The 15,201-nt window shown below is 45.1% G+C and overlaps 1 protein-coding gene across 1 annotated transcript in view; it reads left to right on the top strand.

Annotated features, from left to right (window-relative positions):
* BORA (BORA aurora kinase A activator) overlaps nucleotides 1–15,201 on the top strand; it is a 338,798-nt gene that overhangs the window by 229,116 nt on the left and 94,481 nt on the right. Inside the window, exons 8-9 of the mRNA XM_086934892.1 lie at nucleotides 9,795–10,024; nucleotides 14,004–14,154. Of these exons, the coding sequence (XP_086791018.1) occupies nucleotides 9,795–10,024; nucleotides 14,004–14,154 (381 nt within the window). The remainder of the gene's footprint in view (nucleotides 1–9,794; nucleotides 10,025–14,003; nucleotides 14,155–15,201) is intronic.

Genomic DNA, 15,201 nt, shown 5'->3' with positions numbered 1-15,201 from the left:
GGAGGAGCAGCGCTGGCAGTGATCCTGAGAGTTCATCGTCGAAGCCTGGGGGGATGCTCTTTTGGGCTGTGTGTAGCCAGGCTCTGGAACTCCATGCCAACTAACCTAGGACTTGAACAGTCTGAGGCAGGCTACCGGAAAAACCTGAACACCTGGCTTTTTAGACCGAACGAGTAGTCCATCTGCACCAGAATTGTCAGGGCCTGATTTATGCTCTGCGCGGGTACACTCCTTTGGAGTAACCAGGCGCTTTATAAATCTAAAATTCATTCAATCATTCATCTCTTTCCACCTATTGCTTTTGTAATGCCCCAGTGGGACTAGAATCTGGTTCTGATTGATCTGATGGGTGCTCCCTTCGAGCAATTACATAATTGTCCTCTCAGACTTTGAACTCTGAAGACTTCCTTTCTGATTCCCATCACCACTGCACGGGGTGAGTGGGCTTCATGCTCTTTCATCTAAGCCACTGGACGAACAGCCTCCTTGCTGTTCATCCAGACAAGGTTGTCCTTCAGACTGCCATTGCAGGCTGCATGACATGGTGCAAACCATGTTTGAAAACATGACATGGCACACTCCTGTGTGCCAAGCCAAAGTCACTGCATATAATATATGTAAGACAACCCTTCAGCAAGCCTTCCAGCCCTAAGGCAGGGTGCATTATATGCTATGTGAGGACATATCTGCATGAACAGATGTGCCCTTGTGATATTACCAGATATTGCAAGTGAACTGGGAATCCACTTTAAGGTATATACTGGGCACTAGTCATCATGAGTTGCCCGGCTACATGATGGCTTCACTGAAACCTATGGTGTTTGGTATCATAGAGCTTGTCTTAATGTTAGAAATGGGGGTCTCTAGTTGGCAATTATTTGCACCTACGTCCAAGTAGGGACCCTTCTTTCTATCCAGGGTAAGGTGGATACGCTTCCAAAATAACCCCTGCTCACCACCATGGTAGCTTGGCATGAGCAGACTGGCTTATCTCACAGGCAGTGTGTAAACCATTTGTGCATGCATACATTAATACAGTGAAAACACTACAAATGGACACCACATTAGTTTAGAAAAATAAGCAAAACTTTATCTAAACCAACAAGACCAAAAACTACAAAAAATCAACATGCAATACTGTAAAAATAGTTACTTTGCAAGATAACTTCAATTTGCAAGACTAGTCGACAAACACATTTCTTCCGAATCAGTAGTTCCGTCCGGGGCTACTGCGATGATTAAAACGACAGAGTAACAGTTCCAGCCGACTGCGTCGGTATAGGCCAGATAAAGCTTCGACAGATTCGTAGACCGTACCTTTCTCGTTGCGACCGTTCCTAAGGGTACTAGTCGGTCGGGGCAACGGTTGCTTTGCTAAGTGGAAGCAGTGCAGTGCGGGGCTCACAGGATGTGGTGCAAGCAACGGCTCGGTGATCATCGCCCAGCAGCGACGGTGAGACCAAGGATGCGAAGTGTGGCTGTGCCATCAGGACACGGAACCGCTGATGGACTCTGTGACAGTCCGCTGCTCTTTTCTTTTGTGGCGGCTGAAACCAGCGGTTCCAAAGACTGTGCCCAGAAGGATGGTGAAGTCTTTGCTGTTCCTGGGACTTCTTGAACAGTTGGGCAAGCTCTTCCTGAAGCCCTTCGAGGCACTTTGTCAAGCAGGATACACACACTCTTCCTCTCCTTGGCAGAAACAGCTACTGCAGGCTAACCCCAGACAGCACACAACAAAAGGGTAGTACGTGGCCTCTTGCTTCTTCCAGCTCTTCTCCTTGCCGGAGGTTCCTTTTGAATTCCCAAAGTGATCTAAAAGTCTAGGCCCCACTTTTTATGATACAAATTCCTTTGTTCTCTGTAGTCTGAGTGTCTGTGCTCTGCCGCTAACCAGTTTTGTCCTCTCTGGCCCATCTTCCTGGCAGGAGGTGGATGCAGCATTGTCCAAGGCAGACCAGGCCCACTCAGGTGTGAAAAATCTCCTCCCCCTCTACTATGAATACAGCCCAGGTCTATTCAGCCAAGCACTGACTCACCCTGGAAAGACCGAACACACCTCATCCTCCCCCCCACCCCGGCTCTCCCAAGTTGCTGTCTGAACAGAATGAACAACCCTAGCCCCTGTCACTCCAAAGCCAGACAGTCAATACGCAACTCTAGCCGAGGCATACAGGATGGCTAAGCAAGAAAATACCTACTTTCTAATAGTGGTATTTTCAAACCCAGAATGTAAAAATCATCCTTACTAAAAGATGCATCTTTAGATTTTGAGTTCAGGCATAGTAAACTTCCTTTTTCTAACTTGTTCCCATGCGCAGTTATACTTATAAGATGTTATAAGTAAACTCCCCATTCTATCCTATGGGACAGATAGTCTTTCAATATTGAAAAACTAAGTTGGCAGTATTTCCCTATTGGGACATGCCACATTCATCAGGATCTGTCCTACCTTTCACATACACTACACCCTGCCCACAGGGGTACCTTGGGCCTGCCTTAGGGGTGATGCATGTAAGAAAAGGAAAGTTAGGGCCTGGCAAGTGAATGCACTTGCCGGGTCGACATGGCAGTACTAGACTGCACACAGACACTGCAATGGCAGGTCTGAGACCCTTTTGCAAGGCTGCTTGTGTGAGTGGCACAATCAGTGCTGCAAGCCGACTAGAGGCATTTGGTTTACATGCCCTGGGTGCACACAGTGCACTGTACTAGGGGCTTAACAGTAAATCAAATGAGGCAATTGTGGTAACGCTAATCCATGAGAACAATTTACAGAGAAAGCTCAAATTGCCCAAAGCATCTAGACTAGCAAAAAAAAGTCCACCACACAGTAAAGATACAGGAGACAAAGGCAAAAATACTGGGGAAACCCACTCCAAGGATGCCAGGTCTAACACTTAATACGTCTTTTGTGATGCCAGTACTAGATTCATTCTGGCATGCACCCAGAGAGCACCTTAGAGGTGCCCCCTAAAACCTTACTAGTCTTCTAGTGTGCTGGCTGACTGGACCCCTTCAGCCTGCCCCCACAGACTAGGTTCTGGCTCCTTGCAAGTGACAGTCTAAGCTCACAGGAGGTCAGGAACACTGCTTATTCTGGCAGGCGATGTTATCACCTCCTCCAGCAGGACAGCTAGTGAATTTGCATACCAAGGCCAGAGGCATCAAAGCCTATTCCACTTTTGATCTGCGACCTCGGCTCCTCCCAGACTTTGGGAATGCCACCCCCTGTCCTGAGGCCCATTTGGCACCTGGACAGGTGGGAAATTAGATAGTGCATAACACCTCCCCACTATCAGGCTGGACACACTCCTAGGATGGGCAGCCTGAAGTTGACAGCCAAGAAAGGATTTCTCCCATATTGGTTGTGGTGACCCTATGCTGTCTTTCTCCCATAGGATAACATCCCCGTGTTCGAAGCTCATGCCTCATCTGAGAGCTGTTATTTTCTACTGTAAAATCTGATAACCTCTAAAGTACTTAACTGATTATGAATATCTTGCGGTCTAAAATTCAATAAAAATGTTACTTTTTCAAAATGTGTCTATAGTTTCTTTTTTAGTGTCTCATTTGACTGTGTGTGCAACAACTGCTTAAAACTACTTTCTCATAAGCCTAAACTACTTGCCCACACTACCACGGAAGCGAGCATTTAGGATTTTTAATTTAAGCCTTGTAAGCCAATAAGGGTCGTCAGGACTTAGTACACAGCACAGTGTACCTCATTTTGGTACACTTCATGAAAAGCCAGCTTCCTACAATTTTTGCCATTTTTTTATTTTTACTGAGCTTTTCGTTTAGTGAGGCTTGTACACCTCTTATTTTCCTTCACTGGATTACTGATTGCCAGACCACAGCCGAAACCCCCATGTCCTGGTAACATTCCATTCCTCATCCTCAGAAATAAAGGTTACATAAACCTAAACCTATTTTTTTTAGCTGAAGGCAAATGGTGGCACGCAGAGCAATAGTCTGAGGTCATGGCCCACTATCTAGGATTTTAGAGTTCTGAAAATGTTTTCTCACAGACAAAATGGTGATGCTGTCAGACTGATGAATACTACTCTAAAAGGAAGCATCTCTTGTGCATGGTTTTACGAATAACCAGTTTGCAAATGTGCCCTGTAGGCTTACCTTAACACTGAATCAAGGATGCTGATCAGCCTCCAAACTCCAAAGCACATTATTATGATGGGTATTCGAAGTCGTTGGAGTAGCCATTTGGCCATTACCAAAGTTGGGCTTTACTGGCAGGTGAAAACTGGTCATGGTTTGACGCAATAGGTGTCTTCGCTGCGCTAGTGCGAAATCCATGTGCATTTTGTTCTCACCTGCTTAATAAATCTGCTGCTTGACTCCCTATTGTAGGAAAATGGAAGAAGTAAAATCATGGTGCACTAAAATGATTAGTTTGCAGAGACCTATACAGCTGACAATGCAAGCACAGGAGACAAAGGTAGTGTCAACTGTGTTGTACGAGCTTACAATTTTGAGTCAAAACATCCTAAAACCTTCATTTTCAAAAAGATCCCATTATAATTAACGAAAAATATTTAGCAGGAATGATTGAAGATTGACATAAACATAGAAAAACATTAGAATTAAAATAATAAGATGAACAAGTTATTAGAAAGCCTAGCATTTATACGTCTCAAAGTTGTTCTGCTAGCAAGGACGCACTCCCAGCAGTTCAATTTCACAAGAAATATTTATTCAGAGGGACCGGCAGACTTGCATTCGTGATGAATTACACCTACGCGTTTCGGAGCCCCCAGCTCCTTCTTCCTGGGTGAGCAACAACTGTGCAGGCAAACTACAAACTCTTTTAAAGATATATATATATATATATATATATATATATATATATATATATATATATATATATATATATATATATATATATATATATATATATATATATATATATATATATATATATATATATATATATATATATATATATATATATATATATATATATATATATATATATATATATATATATATATATATATATATATATATATATATATATATATATATATATATATATACTCACATGAAGAGTTGCCACTAGCTTGGAGGCGCACACAAAAACACAAGTGGGACTTACTTCTTTGTTGGCTAAGAGGTCCGTTTATTCATTAGAAACGGCATCCTTTTCAATGTTATTTCTGCAAGGTCCTACGCGTTTCGAGGCTCCTGCCTCTTGATCACGGACCGGAACTGATTGTGGTAGCTGCCTCGCAACAAGTTACTCATTTGTATCTGCAGTACCTGCCCCCAGGTGGACTGACTTTGGTGTTCAGTCTGCAGGTATGCTGGGACTTGTGGTTCAAAATTAACTGACCTTTCACGAAGTGGCTGCCAAGGAAGTGAGTCCCACTTGTGTTTTTGTGTGCGCCAGTAGCGGTCGGTGGTGGGAGTAGCTGCCGGGCTGTGATGTGGGGAGGGGCATAGTAATCTATGGATTACAGGGAAGTAAACCTATCAATAAATAAAACTAATTTTGTTGCGTACACTGCAACTCATTTGGCAATGCAGTGCGCGCAACAATATTAGTTTTATTTATATGTTTACTTACCTGTAATCCTCCGTAATCCATAGATTACTACCCCCCACCGAGCCCAACCCACCCTCGCAGAGTAGACCCAGTTGCTGAAGGGCACATGGATGGAGAATGGAGAAGAGAGGTTCTGATACGGGTAATGGAGACAACAGACGCGAAAGCTTGCTCAAGGTCACAAGAAAGATGCTTACTCAAGGCTGAAATGTCAGCGCACCTGCGGCTGAAGACGTTCGACCTTTTCGTGTCTCAATGAATCTCTCGGAGCAGAGGGATCTAGGAAAAGATTTTGCCAGACGTCAAGACGCTGTTGACGCCAGAACCACATGAGGAAGAACAGGTGGGCCTCTTCGATTTCGAGGAGGAAGAGACCACTGGGACAGAGAAGCAGAGTCTAAGCAGCAGGATCTCAATGCCGAATCACCAGAGGAAGAAGTTGACAGCTACCGTTTGAGGCCCACGCCTCTGGAGGACCTCTTCATGTACAATGGATTGATCAGGAGGGCGGCAGACACATGGGGTTCAGCTGGAGAATGAGGGAGGAATCTTATTTCCTTTTCAAACCCCTTATGCCACCCCAGCAGGTGAACCTATACCTGCTCGCCCATGCTTGCCAGCATTATAGACCAGGGCAAGGAAGTCTTTGAGGAGCCTGCCACAGGCAGGGCAATTACTCCTTGAATGGAGAAGAAATATAAACATTCTACTCAAGACCTCCAGTACATCAAGGGGAATGTACCAGTAAACTCTATCATAGTGGTCACAACCAGAAAGTAGAATAACGCCCCCACATCAACCAGCCCACAGCCACCTTGTGGGTAGGAAGATGGAAAGGGAGTCCGCGATGTGATGAGGGAATTTAAAATTTGAAATCTCTCCTCAACAGATATGGCCAACAGTAATGAGAAGAAATGGAGGGTCTGATGTAACTTCTCCCAGTGAGTCCCAAAAAAGCAAAAGCAGTCATCCAGGAGGGCAAGATCATTTCCAGCTCCTATCTCAAGTCTACGCTGGAGGCAGCGGACACCGCAATCAGACAGATGTGCATGGACTCCACAGGGAGGAAGCAAGCATGGCTCAGGATCTCTGGAGTCAAGGCTGAGGTACCGTCTTTAGTTATAATCATGGCGTTTACAGGGGGGGGGTTAAAAACAAAAATGCCACAGGAACATGCAAACAGTCATCAGAAAGCTTGAAAATCTCAGGTTTACCATAAACCAAGAAAAGTAGTCACTACTGCCGAAGAGAGTGAAGGTGTTCCTGGGAGCAACGTTGTACTCTAGGTCAGCGCGAGCATACCCAGTCCCCAAGAGCGTCGGCAATAGTGGAGCAAACTCTCCTCTACCAGAAGGCCTTTAACAGTCAGTACTGCCATGAAGCTGATGGGTATGATGGCTTCATGTGTTCCTCTCGTACCACATGCTAGATTTCATATGACATACAGGAATGGATCTGAGAACAAACCCAAAGTTGCTAAAAAAGATGGTATCACGTTTCCATGGCACCCAGTGCTTCCTGCTGCCAGGATTCTTTCAGGACCCAAGACTAAAGTAGAGAAGGCACTTTATACCTTGGACGTCTGAACAGCACTCGTGTACTAACTACAGGAGACTAAAGCAATCCGAATGGGGAACCAGCTCTTTGTCTACTTTACTAGGGCTAGCAGCTGTACACCAATAACCAAAGGGTTTATTGCGCGATGGATAATGGGAACTATCGAAACATGCCATGCAAGTGTAGGAAAGACCCTACACACATGCCCAAGGCACACTCAAGAAGGAAGGTCGCGAATCTAGTATTCCTGGCAAACGTTCCGCTTACCGACCTCTGCGTGGCTGCAACCTGGGCATCCCCACACACCTTCCTTAAACAGTACTGTCTGGACAGCCATTGGAACAAGAAAGCAAAGGTGGGACACATTTTACTGCAACACTTGTTTGTCGATTCTGCCTCATTGCAATCCATCATTCCCAGAGAAGCAAACATCGCTGCGTGATCAGATGCACAGTATGTGAAAACAGAAAAGGATTCCTACTGAAAAACAAAATGGTTACTTACCTGTAGGAGTAGTTTTCCAGCTTGAAGAGTTTTCTGGATTCGCATGCTTCCCCTTGCCTCCCCAGAAATAGGGGGGAAAGCAAATAGGCAAGGAGAACGATTCGAGACAAGAGTAAGTTAAAGAAAGAGAAATGGGGAAACGAGAGAGGAAAAAAATCTGAAAATGGTAGCGGCTCACAGGAACTTCCGGGAGCAGTTGGACGTCACACGAGGGATGACGCCCTCTCACACAAATAAAACTGAATGACAAAACACAATTCCAGACACAACCACTAGATGGTGGAATAGGTGCACAGCATGTTAATCCAGAAAATTCTTCGTGCTGTAAAACTACTCCTACTGGTAAATAACCATTTTGGTTCCAGTGGTGATATGGCAGCAAGTAAACGGTTTGTTAGGTCTCGCCTAGCGACGCTGCGCGAAAGAGCTGTCGCTACAGCGATCTATTATGGACTTGCTTTGGAAGGGAGACAGGACATGTGCACGCGCAGGAAGGACCAATTATGAACGCGCTCGTGAACACGCACGTACAGACACGCGATGTGCACATCTCCTGTCCCCCTTCCGTCCTCGCAAGCCTCATTCAATTTAATTTTTTTTAATGTGCACACGCGCTCCAAACGCACCGTGCTTTACACGTACATCATGCCCCACTTACCAGCTCTTGCGGGGACTCTGCCCGGCTCCTCGGCTGGTCTCGCGTCTTCAGCCGGTCACTGCAGCAACACGCGGGGCTCCGTCTGCCTGAAATCCTCCTTTGGCAGCACCATGCGACATTCACGAAGGCGGGGTGGGCTATTGCTTTTTGAATTTTTTTTTGCCTTGGGCGCTTTGGCAGCCCCCTCCCTCGGCCGCACGAGCCGCGCAGCACTCATTGAAGTATGGCGGCTTTTCAAGTCCCCACACGCCGCCATTGGGCACGAGCTGCAGGCCACGCGTCACCAGGCTGACTCGATACGTTAGAATGCGGGTGAAAAGTTCCAAGTACTGCGCATGCATGGGCAGCCCCAGCCCTCCCAGGTCTCCTCCCTGGCCCAGATGTGGAGCTGCTTTTAAGAGGTGCAGGGCGCCTGGGGCTCCGGCAGTGCTAGTCACCTCACAGCTCTCTGACAGCCCCACAGAGCCGCAGCCATGTCGGACCAGGCCCCCTTCGATACCGACGTCATGACCCTGACCCGCTTTGTGATGCAGGAGGGCAGGAAGGCCAAGGGGATGGGAGAGATGACCCAGCTGCTCAACTCTCTCTGCACGGCTGTCAAAGCCATCTCCCCAGCCGTCAGGGAAGCGGGGCTTGCGCACCTGTCAGTGGATTCCTCCGCGGGAGCCTCAGGACCGTGTAGGGCACTCACTCTGCGCAACCTCACACAAAGCATGCACGTTCACTCAGGTTGCATATCCACACACAGGCTGTCTCTCTTTGTACCACATCCTTACATGCATTTCTCATTCATACACGCATGTTCACACTCAGTCTCACGCCCAGCTCTCACGCAGAAACCGCACTCTCTTTGACACACACCCAGCCACAAATAGGCAGTGACCGATACAGACAATAAGCGCACCTACACACTCACCAAAGACTTGGAAACTGCCCATCCCTCCCTCTCCACCACACGCATTCATACATGAACACAGTCGCAAACATTTAATCACACTCAAAAAGACGCACATACAGCTCACACAGCTAAAACACATACACATACCCACACACACACACATATTCTACAAATACATTTAAACAGGTACGCTCACTATCGATCTCATTCTCTCCCTCTCTCTCTCTTGTGCACAGACACTTTGTCCAGGGTTTTAAGCGGGGCAGGTTGCGATAGGTCTGGCATTACTAAATGTTTGAGCTATTACTGTTGCATTATTATTAGCAATACCAATACCTCAAACTTTTATAATGGGATACCTATTGCATTGCAAATGCCTATTTTTATTTTTTTTTTAGAGCTGTGATGCGATTACACTGACTAACAGGGATTTGGTTATGTTTATTACATCCCATTAGAATCTCCAAGTCTGTTCTGCCCCATAACTCGTCTTAATATCATTCTTCTGGATTGCAGATTTATTGGAAAGTGAGGTGCCGTTATATGTAACTGTTACATCTTCTCTTCCAACCCATGTTGGTGGTTTATTGAAATTATTGATTGTTTTTCATTAGGTGAATATTTTAAAGCTGATGAAAATGCTGACCAGTCTCAAGAAAGCTTAAGCTCCTCATCTCTTAGACGGAAGTTGTTTTTGGATGGAAATGGAAGTGGATCTGAAAGTTCATCACCGCCTTCGCCCCAAGATGTTGCGTGTGATACCAGTCCAGCACCCCATGGAGTTCTTTATTCAATCGATCTGTCACCAGTTAGGTGCAAAAGTCCTATGCAAACTCCTAGTTCAGTAAGAAACATTTACCTTTTTCTTTCTCTCTTTTTTGGTGAGACACTCTGAAGATGTTCGTATGCAAGCATTCTTGTACCACAAAATGATTGGCCATAATTTTAAAACTAACTGATAATTATGTAAACTGGATGAGCCCACAATCTCAGCCTAACATGTGACTTGTATTCTGACATTTTGAACAAGCAAGGGAGCATTTTGGAGTAGTTAATGCCCTTCTGAAAGTGTTCAGGTACGTAGAGAATGCGTGAACTCTTAACCTTCAAGTTTTTTGATTACCGAAGAATGACGGAGTTCTTCTTGCAGAGAAAAGTGTGTGTGTGTGTGGGGCGCATGTGTGTGTGTGTGTGTTGCGCAAGTGTGTGTGTGGCGCAAGGGTGCAAACATTCGTTAGACCTCTCACACAATCAATATCGCTGCCGACACTGTCCCTATCAACTGATCAAATCGGCAGAGATCAGGCAGAAACAAGCCCACAAGCTCAATATGGCACTTTTGAACTGCCGCTCCCTGCCAAAACATGCCTCCGAGATTTCATTTCTACTGCAGGACGCGGCACTGGATGCACTGTTTCTCACTGAAACATGGCTAGGGCCCAGTTCTGGCCCAGATATTGTCCAGGCCCTGCCTCCGGGCTACTTAATCCAGCACCTTGATCGAATAGGGAACATAGGTGGTGTGATCGCTATCCTCTATAAGGACCATTTAGTTTGTCGCCTCTTAGGCAGCCCATTACTGGACTGTGAAAACGTCCATTTCTCGATCACTCTCTCACCTTCAACCTCCTTTACGGGGCTTCTAATTTACCGTCCCCCAGGATCCCTAGGACAATTTCACAGGACACTGTTAGAAACGGTCGTGAACCTTGCCAGCTCAGCCTCCAACTTTACTATATTGGGAGATCTGAATCTCCACTTCGATGATCCACATGACACGATAGCTGCGGATCTGGCTCAAGATCTAGAGACTTGCGAAATGGTTCTAACAATTCAAAAGCCCACACACATAAAGGGACACCTGCTTGACTCCATTTTTTCCAACATCACCGATCTTGCCACCCTGCACCCGAACCCCATCCCATGGTCGGACCACTTCATCATACCTTTCACATGGAATATCCCTCCCCCAGCCCCGGCCAAACCTTTTAGCACTAAACCGACAAGACACTGGTCCAAGCTTAAGATAAACGAATGGTCGGAAGCACGAAGGACCACTCTACCGTCCGCCAATTCGGACATCAATATAGCGAACTCTGCTACCCTACCCAGAAAATCTGTAATCCAAAAAAGGAGATATATTCACCATCCTTGGTTTAGTCCAGAGCTCCGAAAACTCAAACAGAGCTGCAAAAAGAGGAGAGACTATGGAGGAAAGACTTCGATCCAGAAACAAAAACTAAATATAGAGCCTCCATCAAAGCCTATAAAGCTGTGCTAAAGGCTACAAAAATAGCCTTTTACGCCGAGAAAATCATTGCATCCCCCAACTCAGCGAAAGATCTTCACAATTGTCAAAAATCTGTTGAAACCTCCTGATCCCCCCTTGGCCCACAAGCATCTGGGCCTCGCTGTGAAGAACTGGCACTCTTCTTCCACACTAAAATTCAAACCATTCTTCTGGCCCTCCTACCCGTCACTACCTCAGATTCTCCCCCGCCACCTAAACCCCCCTCTCTAGGTTCCACCCCCGAACTTTCTTCTTTCGTTCCGCTCACCAAGGATCTGCTATCCCCCCTCCTCAACTCAATTAAAAGTGGCTCCCCCCTTGACCCTGTCCCTATTAACACCCTGAAGCTAGTCATGCCTATCATAGAGTCCCCAGTTATTAACCTGATCAACACCTCGATCGAAACAGGCACAGTCCCTTTGGACTGGAAAATGGCCATGGTCAAACCGCTGTTAAAAAAAAACAACCTTGACCCCGGAGACCTATCCAACTACCGTCCCACCTCCCTTCTCCCGGGCATTAGTAAACTGGCAGAAAAATGTATAAACCAGCAACTGTCTTCATTCCTGGAAGCCTCCAATTTACTCCATCCTTCTCAAACACGCTTCCGCCCGGGTCAAGGGACGGAGACAGCACTCCTCAAGGTGGTGGAAGAGTCTAGGAGGATACTGGGCGCAGGTGGCAATGTGGCCATCATCCTCCTAGACCTTAGCGCCGCTTTTGATACGGTAAGCCACCGTATCCTTCTAACCCGCCTAAACAAAATCGGAGTCTCGGGAAAGGCTCTTTCCTGGCTCGAATCCTTTCTCTGCGATAGGTATTTCAAAGTATTTGAAGGAGACTGCCACTCTTCGCCACTTCCCCTGCAGTGTGGGGTCCCACAGGGCTCCTCCCTTAGCCCCACACTTTTTAATGTGTACATGTCCCCCCTGGCTAAGATTGTGGCCCCTTACGGAATCGAACTCATCAGCTATGCTGATGATACTCAGCTCGTGGTCTCTCTTAATCAGGCTAATTTGTCCCACCCGAGTCTGAATAACTGTCTCGAAGAGGTATCAAAGTGGATGGGTTTGTCCCAATTAAAACTTAATAATCAAAAAACTGAACTGATGTTACTGGGCAGGAAGGCATCATTCAATTCCCCCACGCTATGGCCCCCCTCTATGGGTGCTAGCCCGACCCCAACAATTGTGATCAAGAGCCTTGGTTTCTGGCTTGATGACGATCTTACATTTAAAGTACAAGCCAGAAAAGCCGTGGCCACCTGCTTTGGCTTGCTCAAATCCATACGTAAAATCCTCCCTCAACTTCCTGACAGAGCAAAAAAAATCCTGGTCCAAGCCATGATCTTGTCGAGGCTGGATTACGGTAACGCGCTCTACCTGGGAGCCCCGGTCTCTGTAATCCAGAAACTACAGGTGGTGCAGAACTCTGCCGCTAGATTGCTGATGATCACTAACCACCGCTCCTCAGCCAAGCCAGCGCTGAGATCACTCCACTGGTTACCTATAAAAGAACGGGTACACTTCAAAGCCCTCAGTATTGCCCATAAAAATCTTCAGGGCAAAGGCCCCCCCCCCCCCCATTCTGGCCAATTTGATCAAAACACATATAGCCTCCAGAAACCTTCGTTCTAACAACCAGAACCTGGCACAAGTCAGCAGAATCAATAAGGCTCGCACGGGTGGTCGCCTCTTCTCTAATAACACCTCAAGGTTGTGGAACTCTCTGCGCCCCCCCTTCGACAGGAGCCCAATCATCTTTCTTTCCGTAAGAAAATAAAAACTTGGCTCTTCCCTACAAACTAACGTCCACTTATGACCTTCTTGCTGTAGCTGCAAGCGCTGGGATGCGCTATAAAAGTTATTTTCATTTCATTTCATTCATTTCATTTCATTTCACATTTGACGTAGGCAGGATACCAAAGTGTGACGAGCATAATCGTTACAAATGGGTTCAAGACAAGAGCATGACAACATGATACAGAGCATTTAAAAAACAAGACCGGAAGGATCCAATCATAAATAGAGGAGTAGGCAATGTTAACAATACCAGTAAGATCTCAGCCTGCCAACACTATTAATCACCGGATTACACACATGTAAACACAGATAATGGGAGAGAAACATTCCATAAATAACATACAAAGTTGTGCAGTGGCCTGTTCACACTGTTAATCCCAGGAGCATAACTGTGTAATGGACATTCATTGCATCGGAGAAGAGCGCAGTATTGAAGTAGTTGAACCAAGACTTTAGGGCAGGAACATCAGCATTATGATTTTTTTCACTTCTTTTTTGAAGGAAGCAGTGGATGGGATTTGGCGGGCTTCTGCAGGAAGAATAATAATTGATACACCAAATTTTATAATTGTATAATTAAGACATTTCCTCAAAACACACATGGTTAGGAAAACAATGTTTTTTTTTATATTTTGTCATTGCTATTATATTGTCATATTAAATTGTGGACACAAATTTTGATCTTTAAAACAATATTTCATCACTGTTCACGCCAACTGTTTGTTTTTCAGGGACAGTTTTCATCAAGTCCTATCCAAGGAGGCAGCAGAGCATATAGCATTGGAAGCCTAACTAGTCCTACTGTTCAAGAACAATCTCCGTGCCTTATTGCATCACCTACTGTATCTCCAATAGCTCAACCCTTGGGAAAAACACCAACAGGTATTCTTTGAATATTTTCAACATTTCCCTTTTGAATTTGTAAATACTTTAAGAAAATCTGTATCCACAGCTTTTGGCATATTCACACACATCTGATGAAAGAAGTCACGTAATCGAGAAGAGGCCAGATATGGAATAGAAAGCAAAATAAATGATAAATTTCTAATGTTTGGGCGAACTAAGAAATAATGAAAAGTACATCGAACACACTGGGAGAAAGTGCAGCAAATGCAATTTGAGAAGAATAGAATATTGATTGTAATGTACCTCTTAGTATATACTTGCACTAAAATGCTTGAGCCACAGTTTACATAATACTATACACCTTTACAATTGTCACATTCAAATCCATCATTATTTAATTCATTTATCAACCAATAAAAGCAACAAAACATACAATAAATGTAAATAATTTCAAATCACAAATTAATATTTCCAAATATTATTGCATAGTTATCTGTTTCTACACTCTGTGGCTTACTGAATGCAACTGATAAAGGCTAAACAAATGGGCTGATTATAGTTGTTGAAAATTAATTTGTGTCGGTCTACACAACCGTTTCAAGAAGCACTTCCGTGGGTGTGCATAGTATTTGCAAATAAAAAAATGTGCAATTGGCCTTATTCAAAACTCCTATCACATGAACAAGAGGGAAGGAAGTTACCTCAACTATTGATCCATCCTATAAAGGGCCACCATCTAGAGTTATATATGTAGGCAAAACCCAGGTCAGTGTAAATATGTGATGCGGATTTAATCATAGGATAGTGTTGAATACTTCCACTAGATAATAAAGTAGAATGAGGTTTTACTGTTGCCTTGTTACACTCCATCCCCACCTCATTATTCTTTGCATAATTACATATAATCTTTATTAGAAATGGGGTCTCTGGCTTGCACACTGTCCAAGCAGGGACCCTCACTCTAGTCAGGGTAAGTAAGTTACACCCTCAGATTAACCTGTGCTCACCCCCTTGCTAGCTTGGCAAGAGGAGTCGGCTTACACTCAGAGGAAATGTGTAAAGTATTTGTACACACAGTAACAG

This window comes from Lissotriton vulgaris, chromosome 8, assembly GCF_964263255.1.
Source record: "Lissotriton vulgaris chromosome 8, aLisVul1.2, whole genome shotgun sequence".
Taxonomy (NCBI): domain Eukaryota; kingdom Metazoa; phylum Chordata; class Amphibia; order Caudata; family Salamandridae; genus Lissotriton; species Lissotriton vulgaris.
This window is presented reverse-complemented; position numbering and strand designations above follow the sequence as displayed.